The sequence below is a fragment of the Bombina bombina genome, chromosome 5 (genome assembly GCF_027579735.1).
Source record: "Bombina bombina isolate aBomBom1 chromosome 5, aBomBom1.pri, whole genome shotgun sequence".
NCBI classification, from domain to species: Eukaryota; Metazoa; Chordata; class Amphibia; order Anura; family Bombinatoridae; genus Bombina; species Bombina bombina.
Genome location: NC_069503.1, coordinates 1,052,811,773 through 1,052,826,950, shown reverse-complemented (window position 1 = coordinate 1,052,826,950; position 15,178 = coordinate 1,052,811,773). Strand labels below are relative to the sequence as shown.

Sequence of the window (15,178 nt, the reverse complement as noted above, 5' to 3'; positions counted from 1 at the left end):
CACCTAACGACCAATGAGACTCCATGCGGAATCACCCAGCTGACTGCTCTGACTCAGCCACACCTAACGACCAATGAGACTCCATGCGGAATCACCCAGCTGACTGCTCTGACTCAGCCACACCTAACGACCAATGAGACTCCATGCGGAATCACCCAGCTGACTGCTCTGACTCAGCCACACCTAACGAACAATGAGACTCCATGCGGAATCACCCAGCTGACTGCTCTGACTCAGCCACACTTAACAACCAATGAGACTCCATGCGGAATCACCCAATTGACTGCTCTGACTCAGCCACACCTAACAACCAATGAGACTCCATGCGGAATCACCTAGCTGACTTTTCTGACTCAGCCACAACTAACAACCAATGAGACTCCATGCGGAATCACCTAGCTGACTGCTCTGACTCAGCCATACCTAACAACCAATAAGACTCCATGCGGAATCACCCAGCTGACTGCTCTGACTTAGCCACACCTAACAACCAATAACACTCCATGCGGCATCACCTAGCTGACTGCTATGACTCTGCCACACCTAACAACCAATAAGACTCCATGTGGAATTACCTAGTTGACTTTTCTGACTCAGCCACAACTAATGACCAATGAGACTCCATGCGGAATCACTTAGCTGACTGCTCTGACTCAGCCACACCTAACAACCAGTGAGACTCCATGCAGAGTCTACACTTCGGTCTGCTCTGACTCAGCTACACCTAACAACCAATAATACTCCATGCGGAATCACCCAGCTGACTGCTCTGACTCTGCCACACCTAACAACCAATAAGACTCCATGTGGAATTACCTAGTTGACTTTTCTGACTCAGCCACAACTAATGACCAATGAGTCTCCATGCGGAATCACTTAGCTGACTGCTCTGACTCAGCCACACCTAACAACCAATGAAACTCCACGCAGAGTCTACACTCCGCTCTGCTCTGACTCAGCCACAACTAACAACCAATGAAACTCCATGCAGAATCACCCAGCAGACTGCTCTGACTCAGCCACACCCAACAACCAATGAGACTCCATGCGGAATCACCCAGCTGATTGCTCTCACTCAGCCAAACCTAACAACCAATGAGACTCCATGCGGAATCACCCAACTGATTGCTCTGACTCAGCCACACCTAACAACCAATGAGACTCCATGCGTTATCACCTAGCCACACCTCACAACAAATGAGACTTCATGCGTTATCACCTAGCCACACCTAACAACCAATGAGACTCCATGCGGAATCACCTAGCTGACTGCTCTGACTCAGCCACAGCTAACAACTAATGAGACTTCATGCGTTATCACCTAGCCACACCTAACAACCAATGAGACTCCATGCAGAGTCTACACGCCACTCTGCTCTGACTCAGCCACAACTAACAACCAATGAGACTCCATGCAGAATCACCCAGCTGACTGCTATGACGCTCCCCAATCCATTTAACCACACACGTGGACCACACCAAATCTGCTCCTGTTTCACACAATGACACCATCAGGCCACCTCCCACAAATCACCCTGACTCCTCCCCGCCAAGATTTACACAACAGAAGGTTGGAAAGAAATAGTCTGTTTAACCTTTAAGAATTTGTAAAAAAAATTCCTGAAGATATATTATTTCATTTTTCAAATAATTTGCACTGTTCTTTAATATTACAGAAATGTCTTAGCGGGCAGTTGGTGGCTACTAGCTTTACTACCTCTGATGTACACCATCTACTATGAAATAAAGAATATGTACCATGGGTCCTGGGGGTCCTTGAGGGCCAGTAGGACCATCTTTGCCAGGCATACCCTGTGTTCAAAAAAAGAGAAAAATATTTTTTCACATATTATTAATATTCCAGTCATTTTTTCCTGTGGTTAAAAAATATGAAAGAGATAACAAGTATTACACATACACTGTTTGGCATCATATCTAGACATTAAACAAATATCTATCCTCCTTAAATGAAACGGCTTGACAATCATACAAATGAATATCAACAGAAATAACCACATATCCTCACATTCAAACAGTGGTAAATGAATGAGACTTTTTGAAATGTTTAAATAAATCTCCGGTTAGCACAAATTAATTCTATAAAATGTGATAACAAAAGCCACATTAACAGTTGTTCATATGTTGTTTTGCATCCAATTTGTTGAAAATAAAAAATGGTGTCATATTAGACTTATACTGTATGACATCATCAGCTACAGGTCCTTAAAGTTTGTGTCAAACGGAATTGATGTTTTCCTTATTAGGAAGGTATTTCCACTTATTCCATTTCCTCTGCCCACAAACTTATAAAAAGGAAAGAATTCCTCTATAGCACTGGTTTTCAAACCTGTCCTCAGACCTCCCTAACAGGCCAGATTTTGAGGATATCTGAACTGGAGCACAGGTGAAATAATCAGCTGATTAGTAAATATACACCTAGATTACGAGTTTTGCGTTAGAGTTTATGCTCACCGCTCACTTACAGACAGCGCTGGTATTACAGGTTTTTACAAACAAGACAAGAAGTGAGCGTTGAGCAATAAACCAGTGCTGCTTACGTTAGCGGTGAGCTGGTGTAATGTGCTCGTGCACGATTTCCCCATAGGAATCAACGTGGAGAGCCGGCTGAAAAAAAGTCTAACACCTGCAAAAAAGCGTTAAGCTCCTAACGCAGCCCCATTGATTCCTATGGGGAAATAAAATTTATGTTTACATCTAACACCCTAACATGAACCCCGAGTCTAAACACCCCTAATCTTACACTTATTAACCCCTAACCGGCCGCCCCCGACATCGCTGATACCTACATTATATTATTAACCCCTAATCTGCAGCTCCGGACACCGCCGCCACCTACATTACACTTATTAACCCCTAATCTGCTGCCCCCGACATCGCCGACACCTACATTATAATTATTAACCCCTAATCTGCCGCTCCAGACACCGTTGCCACCTACATTATACTTATGAACCCCTAATCTGCTGCCCCCAACATCGCCGACACCTACATTATATTTATCAACCCCTACTCTGTTGCCCCAATGTCGCCGCCACCTACCTACACTTATTAACCCCTAATCTGCCGCCCCAACGTCGCCGCCATTATAATAAACATATTAACCCTAAACCGCCGCACTCCCGCCTCGCAAACATTAGTTAAATATTATTAACCCCTAATCTGCCGGCCCAAACATCGCCACCACCTACTCACATTTATTAACCCCTAATCTGCAGCCCCAACGTCGCCGCCACTATATTAAAGTTATTAACCCCTAAACCTAAGTCTAACCCTAAACCTAACACCCACTAACTTAAATATAATTAAAAGAATACAAAGAGAGAAGCGCTCTACCAGGAACGAACAACAGCTCAGTGGCTTGTTCTATGGCGATTTACCACCCGGAAGCAGCCTCTTTTAGTCCAGTGTGCTTTTTACAGAAGAAAACTTTCCTGAAGTATATCAGTCTGATCCCGCCAAGTAAGGTCAGTCCAGCCCCGAAATACCAGGCAATTCTCCTCTGAACAAGGAACATGACAACCCCAGACGATTGATAATTCAAAGAAATCAAAATAAATATTCCTTTTATTAACTAAATTATTCCTATTTAAAACTAAATACTTACCTATAAAATAAACCATAAGCTAGCTACAATATAACTAATAGTTACATTGTATCTATCTTAGGGTTTATTTTTATTTTAAAGGCAAGTTTGTATTTATTTTAACTAGGTAGAATAGTTACTAAATAGTTATTAACTATTTACTAACTACGTAGCTAAAATAAATACAAAATTACCTGTAAAATAAAACCTAACCTAAGTTACAATTACACCTAACACTACACTATAATTAAATAAATTCCCTAAATTAAATACAATTAAATACAATTAAATAAAATTAGCTAAAGTACAAAGCCCCCCGCTAAGTTAAGTCTTGTAAAATAAAAATAAACCCTAAGCTAGCTACAATGTAACTATTAGTTATATTGTAGCTAGCTTAGGGTTTATTTTATAGGTAAGTATTTAGTTTTAAATAGGAATAATTTAGTTAATGATAGTAATTTTTATTTAGATTTCTTTTAATTATATTTAAGTTAGGGGGTTAGGGTTAGATTTAGAGGTTAATAACTTTAGTATAGTGGCGGCGACGTTGGGGGGGCAGATTAGGGGTTAATAAATGTAGGTAGGTGTCGGTGATGTTAGGGATGGCAAATTAGGGGTTAATAATATTTAACTAATGTTTGCAAGGCGGGAGTGTGGCGGTTTAGGGGTTAATATATTTATTATAGTGGCGGCGATGTCCGGTTTGGCAGATTAAGGGTTAAAAAATTTATTTTAGTGCTTGCGATGCGGGAGGCCTCTGTTTAGGGGTTAATAGGTAGTTTACGGGTGTTAGTGTACTTTAAAATGCGGTACCAGTGTTGACAGGAGAGGGTCTCTGGCTTACTTTTTGGCAGACTAATACCGGCGCTATGCAAGTCCCATTGAAAAAAGAGGATACGCAATTTACGTAAGTGGATTTGCGGTATTTCCAAGTCTGGCCAAAAAAGTGAGCGGTACACCTGTACCTGCAAGACTCGTAATACCAGCGAGCGTTAAAAAGCAGCGTTAGGACCTCTTAACGCTGCTTTTTAAGCCTAACGCACAACTCGTAATCTAGCCAATGGTTATTTTACCTGCTGTCACCCAAGGTACTAATGGAAATCTGGCCTGCTGGGGAGGTCTGAGGACAGGTATGAAAACCAGTGCCCTATAGTATTTAGATTAAGATTTACCTTTGTAGTGACACAAAGGCAACACATCAATATATGTTTGAATGAAGGAGACACAGTAGAACCTATAGATTTTTTATACAACATCAAGTCTGTGGGTGGAAGAAATAACAATAGAAAATGTATGTAAATACTTTTTTATTGTTATTAGTATTATTATTTTTTGCTAGTTAGTACTAAACATTACTAGTCTACCTAGCCAGATCTTTTATTTATTTATTTTTTAAACAGACACTAAAGTCATAATTAAAGTGAGTGTAAAGTTGAATGATTTAAAGCCCAGTATTTTAAAATACTCTTAAAGGGACACTAAACCCAATTTTTTTCTTTAAAGATTTAGATAGAGCAGTAATTTTAAGCAACTTCTAATTTACTCCTACTATTAATTTGCATTCGTTTTCTTGCTATCTTTATTTAAAAAGTAGGAATTTAAAGCTTAGTAGCCCATATTAGGTTCAGCACCATGGATAGCGCTTGCTTATTAGTGGATACAGTTACCAAACCAATAAGCAAGCATAAGCCAGGTTCTCAATGAAAAATGGGCTGGCTCTTAAGCTTTATATTGCTGCTTTTTAAATAAAGATAGCAAGAGAATGAAGAAAAATTGACAATAGGAGTAAATTAGAAAGTTGCTTAAAATTGCATGCTCTATCTGAATCATTAAAGAAAAAAATTTGGGTTTAGTGTCCCTTTAACTACAGGGGCACTTATGGTAACTATTTTATAAAAGAAGCGTCATTGTAAAGTTTAATGACTTATAGTGCCCATGTTTGTAAGAGTATTTTTAAATACTGGGCTTTAAATCATTCAACTTTACAATCACTTTAAACTTTGATGATTCAGCCAGATCATGAAATTTAAAAAAAGTTTCCAATTTATTTCTATTATAAAACTTTGCGTAGTAGTTTTTAGTTGCACACTTTTTAAGGCACCAGTTCTTACAGCGCATGTGCAAGTATTCACAGCGTATATGTATATGAGTCTGTGATTGGCTGATGGCTGTCAAATGATAGGAAATATTTTAAAAAAATCTACTGATCATATGATCGTTGTGTTTTATTATGCATGTGTTGATTAGACAGTTCTATTGTATGTAATAATATGTAATAAAGAAAAAAACAGCTGACAAATGAAATACTCTAGTGGGATTATTCACTATATTTCGGGACTAGACGATGATAATAATCGCTTGCAACTAATTCAAATAGGAATGTTAATTATTTTGTTGTCCCATATTTTGTATTTAATCTCACCATGGCTGTGTACATAATTGTTCTACTTAAATATGTTTTTCTTTCTACAGTATTTACTAATAAAATATAAATCTACCTTAAACAGATGATAAAATGTATTTTATTTGCAAATGTTATTTTTTAATTCAAATTAATGTTATGTTAAATAACTTTCTGATGCTGAATTACAGTTTGTTTGCAAATCCGGAAGTTAGGAACAGTATTTTAATAGATTGCAATCATACACTCAGGCCTAGATTACAGAAAAAGAGCAAAAGTATTGTGTGTTAAAGGGACAGTTCAGCCACAATATAAAAAAAGAAGAAGAAGAAGCTATAGCTGTGCATAAAGGGACATTATAACATTTTCTCCCTTTTAATGTGTTCCCAATCGTCCTTTTTACCTATTGTGCATTTAATAAATTGCAGCTCCTTTACCTTTATTTGTTTATTGAAATGGCTACTTTTGTCTGTTGTATCCCAGGGACACAAGTGTCTGGAGCACTAAATGGCAGCAGTTTTGCAAGAAATGTATTAGTTTGCAAGAGCACTAGATGGCAACACTATTTCTAGACTTGTAATGCTCCAGACACCTAAATAGGCATCTCTTCAACAAAGAATACCATGGGAACAAAGCAAAATTGAGAATAGAAGTAAATTGGGATTTAAAAAATAAAATAAAATAATTGTATGTTCTGTCTGAATCACAAGAGAAGATGTTTGGGTTGCATAGCTCTTTAATATAGTATTAAAGTATAGATGTGTAGAAGGTTTTCAAATCAGTTTAATTGGACAGTTAGGGCGCAATCCGATATAGATCGCAGTTTGCGGCGCAAGCGAGGGAACCGGCGTCGCCCGCAGTTTCAGCTCGCAACTCGAGCTATCCCATATATGGCGCCGTCAGATGCTAACGTGCCGTAAGTCTGACAAACCAGCGATGTCCAGAAATCTGCGCAAGTACAAATTTCTGGCGTCGCCAGTGACTTGCGGCACGTTAGAAACTGCCGGCGCCTACAAAACCTGACTAAAGTCTAAATCACCCGCACTGTCTAACACGCCTCCCTAACATAGCCCGCACTGTCTAACACGCCTCCCTAACATAGCCCGCACTGTCTAACACGCCTCCCTAACATAGCCCGACACGTCTAACCCTCTATCCGCTATCCCCCCTCACTAGCCTAACAATAAAATATGTATTAACCCCTTAACCGCCACTACCTAATAAAGTTATTAACCCCTAAACCGGCGCCAGCTATATTAAATCTATAACCCCCTAAAGTGAGCCCCTAACACCGCCGCCATCTACCTTACCTACCCCCTAAAGTGAGCCCCTACCCCGCCGCTATCTATTTTAAAATTATTAACCCCTAATCTAATCCCCCTACCCCGCCGCCATCTATATTAAATTATTCAACCCCTAAAATACTAAACTATCCCTACCACTAAACCTAAGTCTAACCCTACAAATAGCCCTGAAAAGGGCTTTTTGTGTGGCATTGCCCCAAAGTAACAGCTCTTTTGCCAGCCCTTAAAAGGGCTTTTGGCGGGGTTTTGTCACAAAGTAAACTGCTCTTTTGCCTACAATCTACATCCCCTACACCGCGGCCACCTATAATAAATGTATTAACCCCTAATCTAATCCCCCTACACCGCCGCCAGCTATATTAACTATATTAACCCTAATTATATTAGGGTTCATATAGTTAATATCGTTATTATATTATATATATATTAAGTATAATAACCCTATCTAACTCTAACATCCTAACTAAACTCTTATTAAAATAAATCTAATATTAATATTATTAATTAAAATATTCCTATTTAAATCTAAATACTTACCTATAAAATAAACCCTAAGATAGCTACAATATAATTAATAATTACATTATAGCTATGTTAGGGTTTATATTTATTTTACAGGTAAATTGTTAATTATTTTAACTAGGTCTAATAGCTATTAAATAGTTATTACCTATTTAATATCTACCTAGTTAAAATAATTACCCAATTACCTGTAAAATAAATCCTAACCTAAGTTACAAATACACCTACACTATCAATAAATTAAATAAACTACAAATATCTATCTAAAAATACAATTAAACTAAACTAAATTACAAAAACAAACACTAAATTACAAAAAATAAAAAAAACATTACAAGATGTTTAAGCTAATTACACCTATTCTAAGCCCCCTAATAAAATAATAAAGCCCCCCAAAATAAAAAAATTCCCTGCCCTATTCTAAATTAAAAAAGTTCAAAGCTCTTTACCTTACCAGCCCTTAAAAGGGCCTTTTGTGGGGCATGCCCCAAAGAATTCAGCTCTTTTGCATTTAAAAACATATACAATACCCCCCCCCATTACAACCCACCACCCACATACCCCTATTCTAAACCCACCCAAACCCCCCTTAAAAAAGCCTAACACTACCCCCCTGAAGATCTCCCTACCTTGTCTTCACCACACCGGGCCGAACTCCTCATCTGATTCGGGCGATGTCTTGCTCCAAGCGGCAAAGAAGAATTCTTCCTCCGGCGACGTCTTCCTCCAAGCGGCAGCAAAGTCTTCTTCCTTCCGGCAGCATCTTCCATGAAGCGGCATCTTCAATCTTCTTTCTTCGCTCCGCCACCGTGGAGCATCCATCCCGGCCGACGACTGAACGACGAATGAGGTACCTTTAAATGACGTCATCCAAGATGGCGTCCGCCGAATTCCGATTGGCTGATAGGATTCTATAAGCCAATCGGAGTTAAGTTAGAAAAATCTGATTGGCTGATTGAATTAGCCAATCAGATTCAAGTTCAATCCGATTGGCTGATTGGTTCAGCCAATCGGATTGAACTTGAATCTGATTGGCTGATTCAATCAGCCAATCAGATTTTTCTAACTTAATTCCGATTGGCTGATAGAATCCTATCAGCCAATCGGAATTCGGCGGACGCCATCTTGGATGACGTCATTTAAAGGTACCTCATTCGTCGTTCAGTCGTCGGCCGGGATGGATGCTCCGCGGTGGCGGAGCGAAGAAAGAAGATTGAAGATGCCGCTTCATGGAAGATGCTGCCGGAAGGAAGAAGACTTTGCTGCCGCTTGGAGGAAGACGTCGCCGGAGGAAGAATTCTTCTTTGCCGCTTGGAGGAAGACGTCGCCGGAGGAAGAATTCTTCTTTGCCGCTTGGAGCAAGACATCGCCCGAATCGGATGAGGAGTTCGGCCCGGTGTGGTGAAGACAAGGTAGGGAGATCTTCAGGGGGGTAGTGTTAGGCTTTTTTAAGGGGGGTTTGGGTGGATTTAGAATAGGGGTATGTGGGTGGTGGGTTGTAATGGGGGGGGGGGGTATTGTATATGTTTTTAAATGCAAAAGAGCTGAATTCTTTGGGGCATGCCCCACAAAAGGCCCTTTTAAGGGCTGGTAAGGTAAAGAGCTTTGAACTTTTTTTAATTTAGAATAGGGCAGGGAATTTTTTTATTTTGGGGGGCTTTATTATTTTATTAGGGGGCTTAGAATAGGTGTAATTAGCTTAAACATCTTGTAATCTTTTTTTATTTTTTGTAATTGTGTTTGTTTTTTTTTGTAATTTAGTTTAGTTTAATTGTATTTTTAGATAGATATTTGTAGTTTATTTAATTTATTGATAGTGTAGGTGTATTTGTAACTTAGGTTAGGATTTATTTTACAGGTAATTGGGTAATTATTTTAACTAAGTAGATATTAAATAGGTAATAACTATTTAATAGCTATTAGACCTAGTTAAAATAATTAACAATTTACCTGTAAAATAAATATTAACCCTAACATAGCTACAATGTAATTATTAATTATATTGTAGCTATCTTAGGGTTTATTTTATAGGTAAGTATTTAGATTTAAATAGGAATATTTTAGTTTATAATATGAATTAGATTAATTTAATATAAATTTAGTTAGGGGTGTTAGGGTTAGATAGAGTTAATATAGTTAATATAAATACTATAGTAACTATATTAACTATATTAACCCTAATATAATTAGGGTTAATATAGTTAATATATATAATGTAATACCTATATTAACTATAATATACTTAGGGTTAATATAGATAATATAGCTGGCGGCGGGGTAGGTAGATTAAATTAGGGGTTAATAATTTTAATATAGATGGCGGCGGTATAAGGGGCTTACATTAGGGGTTAATAATATTAATATAGCTGGCGGCGGTATAGGGGGATTAGATTAGTGGTTAATAATTTTTATATAGGTGGCGGCGGTGTAAGGGGTCAGATTAGGGGATAGATAAGGTAGATGGCGGCGGTTTTAGGGGTTCACATTAGGCGATAGATAAGGTAGATTGCGGCGGTTTTAGGGGCTCACAGTAGGGGGTTAGTTTATGTAGATGGCGGCGGGGTCCGGGAGCGGCGGTTTAGGGGTTAATAACTTTATTAGGGATTTCGGGGGAGGGGGGATCGCGGTTGACAGGTAGCTAGACATTGCGCATGCGTTAGGTGTTAGGTTTTATTTAGCAGATCGCGGTTGACAGGTAGAAAGACATTGCGCATGCGTTAGGTGTTAGGTTTCTTTTCTAGTTAGTTTAGGGAGTTACGAGGCTCCAATAGTCAGCGTAAGGCTTCTTACGGCTGCTTTTTGTGGCAAGGTGAAAATGGAGTAAGATTTCTCCATTTTCGCCACGTAAGTCCTTACGCTGCATATTGGATACCAAACTGCGCTGGTTTGGTATACCTGCCTATGGCCCAAAAAACTACGGGCGACGGCAGAAATATACGCGCGTAACTTCTAGGTTACGCCGTATATGTGATACCAAACCAGTGTAAATATTGGCGTCGCCGGCTTTTGCGGGCGACGATTTTTATCGGATCGACCCCTTAATTTGATAGTTGGCATATTTAAAACCATTTTTTTTGTGGGATCTTTTCAATGAAAGTTCAATGGGTAACTAAACAGCGTCATTGGAACACCAATAAGAATCAGACCTTGAGGCCCCTTATGTGATTTGTCTATTTATTGTTCATTTTTATATGTATAGTATATCAATTTATTAATTTTATCATCTCACTATTGTATTATCTCTAAATGGAACACAAAACTAGTTTAAATGCTCAAAGCTTCTACAATCCAGAAATGAGACAGTATTATAGGACTATTAAATAAAATATAATTGCATTATCAACAAATACATAATAAAAAGATAATGCAATATCACTTACCTGGTATCATGTGACAGCAATCAGCAAATCACAGACTCATATATCAGTAGGATATGGTGCCCCAAAAAGTGTGCATATAAAAACACTGTGCAAATTTAGTAATGGAAGTGAATTGTAAAGTTGTTGGTTTTTTTTTTTAAACTGCATGCTCTATCTGAATCATGAAAGTTTGATTTTAAAGGGACACTGAACCCAATTTTTTTCTTTCGTGATTCAGACAGAGCATGCAATTTTAAGCAACTTTCTAATTTACTCCTATTATCAAATTCTCTTTATTCGCTTGGTATCTTTATTTGAAATGCAAGAGTGTAAGTTTAGATGCCAGCCCATTTTTGGTGAACACACTGTGTTGTTCTTGCTGATTGGTGGATAAATTTACCCACCAATAAACAAGTGCTTTCCATGGTTCTGAACCAAAAAAATAGCTTAGATGCCTTCTTTTTTCAAATAAAGAAAGCAAGAGAATGAAGAAAAATTGATAATAGGAGTAAATTAGAAAGTTGCTTAAATTTGCATGCTCTATCTGAATCACGAAAGAAAAAATTTGGGTTCAGTGTCCCTTTAAGGTAACATTCTAAAGCTGAAAATGACATGCTTTAAATCACGCTTGACAAACCCAGGCTTCTAAATTTTAAACACATTTGTCGACCCTTCTTTAAATATTTAGAACATGTCATCTGCACATCACTGAATTTATCTTAATATGTGTTAAATGTATTCAAATGGGTTAACCTTTTAACGCTGTTATGCCGTTCTATTCCATCATAATCACACTGTGCTTTAAAGCCGTTATGACGGAATAGAACGTCATAGCCAACGGCTGTCCTGAAGCATACTGTGCTTCTCAGATTTGATCAGGTCTGGAGGGCGTTCCTAGGGTTATAAGGACGCCCCCCAGACCCAATCCAATAATTGAAATCTCGCGATCGTGTGCACGTTAGCGTGATTTCAATTTGTCTACCACGGAACAGTTATTCCGATGTAGACACTTTAACCCCGTCAGGAAAGGGTTAAACACATAAGTAAGTCCAGCTCAGGAGACACAAACATTGTGTTTCCATAATATCACATGCCTGGTTACCCATAATAATAATAATAAAATTATCATATGCATGTACTCAATGATCACTTGCTGTGTTCAGCTCAGGAGATGCAATGTATGTGGCTCCTGAGTGAATCTTTACCCATGTGTTTAACCCTTTTATTGACAATGCAAAAATTGATATGAAGCCAAACATTATTCTTTTATGATTCAGACAGAGCATACAATGTCAAACAACTTTTTAATTAACTTCTATTATCAAATTAGCTTCAATCTCTTTGTATCCTTTGTTGAGGGAGCAGCAAAACACTACTGAGGGCTAGCTGAACACATCGGGTGAGCCAATGAAAATAGGAATATATGTGCTGCCACCAATCATCAGCTGGCTCCTAGTAGTGATATGTTGCCCCTGAGCCTTCCTAGGTATACTTTCAAAGGGATACCAAGAGAACAAAGCAAATTAGAAAATGCAAGCAAAGTGGAAAGTTGTGTACAATTGCATGCTGAATCATAAAAGAAAACATTTGGGTTTCATGTCACTTTAAGAATATTACTTTAAATCACAGGAGCAATTTGCACAGCAGATTAAAGTGAATGTAAATTTTGATGCTAAAGTGCCCGTTTTTTAAAAATTTGATTAAAAACAGTGGCACTTTAATTCAGCAAAATTTACATTTCACTCCTGTTGTAAAAAAAACCCTTTTAATCTTGTCAGAAATGATAGATAGGTCATCCTCCAATCACGGCTTCCCTCCCCCGGGGAATCAGAGTCTGATTCAATGCTGTGATTGGAGGAAGCCTGATTCCTCATTTTAGACCCAGGAAGAGGCTTTGCGACGGGTGGAGGAAGTTGGAGCTGCTGTAAAGATTAAAAGGTAAGTTTTTTTCACAACAGGAGTGAAATGTAAATTTTGATGAATTAAAGTTCCCCTGTTTTTAATTGAATTTTTAAAAACCGGGCACTTTAGCATCAAAATTTACATTCACTTTAAGACAGAGGTGTCAAAAAGGACCGCAAGAAAATTTTCATGTATAAATTTTGCTTGCACAAACTTGTATGTTTCTTTAATGCTACGTATTAAAACAAGACTTGGTGAAGAAAGAAATTGTAGGAGACAATTAGTGTTACAACTTACCCTGGGACCTTGTTCTCCATCACGTCCTGGAGATCCAGATGCTCCGGTAACACCCTGTATACAGAATATAGAGCATGAAGATGTAACGTTTGTTATACACAACAATCCTGTCTGTGTGCTGTGCACTAAATGCAACAGCAAAGGATCAGAGAGTGACAGGAACACAGGCCTAGACAAGCCTGCTAGGCTGCCGGCTACAGATAATTATGTTACCTCATCTTTCCCCCCAGCAATATAAACCTACCCTAAAGATTCAGTTTATCAGAGCTATAGAATTAGCAAACATCATTATATAGTAATGCAATGCCATAAATGCATTATGTAAACAAAGATAAGAAAGAAATTAACTTAAAAAAACTACTTTGGAGATTTTTTACCACACTGCCTCAGGCAAAGATAGTAAATACAGTCTTTTATGTTTATTATAACACGTTTGCCATTTCACTAAAAGCATCATTACCAGCACTTTTTATGGAATAAAACATTGGGCTTGATAGCGTAAACAAAATTAGCATGCGTTGGGTGTAAATATAAATATATATATATATATATATATATATATATATATATATATATATATATAGTTAGATATTTGTATATACATGTGTATTTGTATCTATATACATACATATATAAAAAATATTTATATATATAAATAAATGAATATATATATACACACATATATATATTCACACACACATTGATGCCCTTTCCACTCAAATACCTTAAATCATGAAAATAATTGCAATTCAATTTTAATATTTTATGTGTTTTACTGTGTATTTACTGTAAATATTTTACATTCCAATATTCTTCACAAATTAAAAATGTATTTTTAACTATATATATATATATATATATATATATATATATATATATATATATATATATATATAATTATATATATATATATATATATATATATATATATATATATATATATATATACTGGAGAAGTTGTCCGCACGATTTTGCTGCATACGGTGGATCCTGTTAGTCTGCTGCCCGTATGTATCATGAAAAACTGATGAGTGTGTAATGCCCACCACTTCTTGCGTGAGAGAAGGGTCTGTCAATCACCCCAAGCGAATGATTTTGGGGTAATTTCTCTCTGCTCCTTCAGAGGTGTCAGAGAGTGTAAGAAGCAGCAATCTAATGACTGCTACTTCTTACATTGCGGGAAGAAGGCTTGGATGTGCGAACCTGACCCGCAAGGGTTCTGGAGCAGCTTACATTGCTTTGTACATGGAGCCCTCTTTTTCTCTCTTTCTCTCTCTCTATATATATCTCTCTTTCTCTGTCTCTCTCTTTCTCTGCCTCTCTCACTTTCTCTCTCTCTCTCTTTCTCTGTCTCTCACTTTCTCTCTCTCTTTCTCTCTCTCTCTCTCTCTTTCTCTCTCTCTCTTTCTCTGCCTCTCTCTCTCTCATGATACAAGTGGAGTGATGTCACTACTGATTGCAGGGTCTAAATGGGGCTGGTTTCAACTGAGACCTCTGAGACCCTTGTAGTTATGGCCCTGCATACAACGGTTTTTATGTTGCTGATGACCACGATGTCCTAGGAAATCATTTTGCAATTACTGATGACAACTGCACATATAAGACAGCTGCATTAACAGCTACATTCAGCACTGCATGGAAACTGTGGTCAATTAGTAGAATTTGGGTGTAAGGTGTTTTTTCCACAATTTTTTGCACCATTGACTTCTACAGGGCAATATTGTAAGTTTGTGTCAGGTTTGAGCGATAACTTTTTACTTTCAACTCGTCTCGTAATACCAGCACAACC

General features: G+C 37.8%; 1 protein-coding gene across 3 annotated transcripts in view; it reads right to left on the bottom strand.

The window, feature by feature from the left end:
• Nucleotides 1-15,178, bottom strand: part of COL14A1 (collagen type XIV alpha 1 chain) — a 251,509-nt gene that overhangs the window by 33,207 nt on the left and 203,124 nt on the right. For all 3 annotated transcript variants that reach the window (XM_053715323.1, XM_053715321.1, XM_053715322.1), the window contains 2 exons: nucleotides 13,390-13,443; nucleotides 1,759-1,812 (listed from right to left, as the gene is read on the bottom strand). In XM_053715323.1, coding sequence (XP_053571298.1) covers nucleotides 1,759-1,812; nucleotides 13,390-13,443 — 108 coding nt within the window. The remainder of the gene's footprint in view (nucleotides 1-1,758; nucleotides 1,813-13,389; nucleotides 13,444-15,178) is intronic.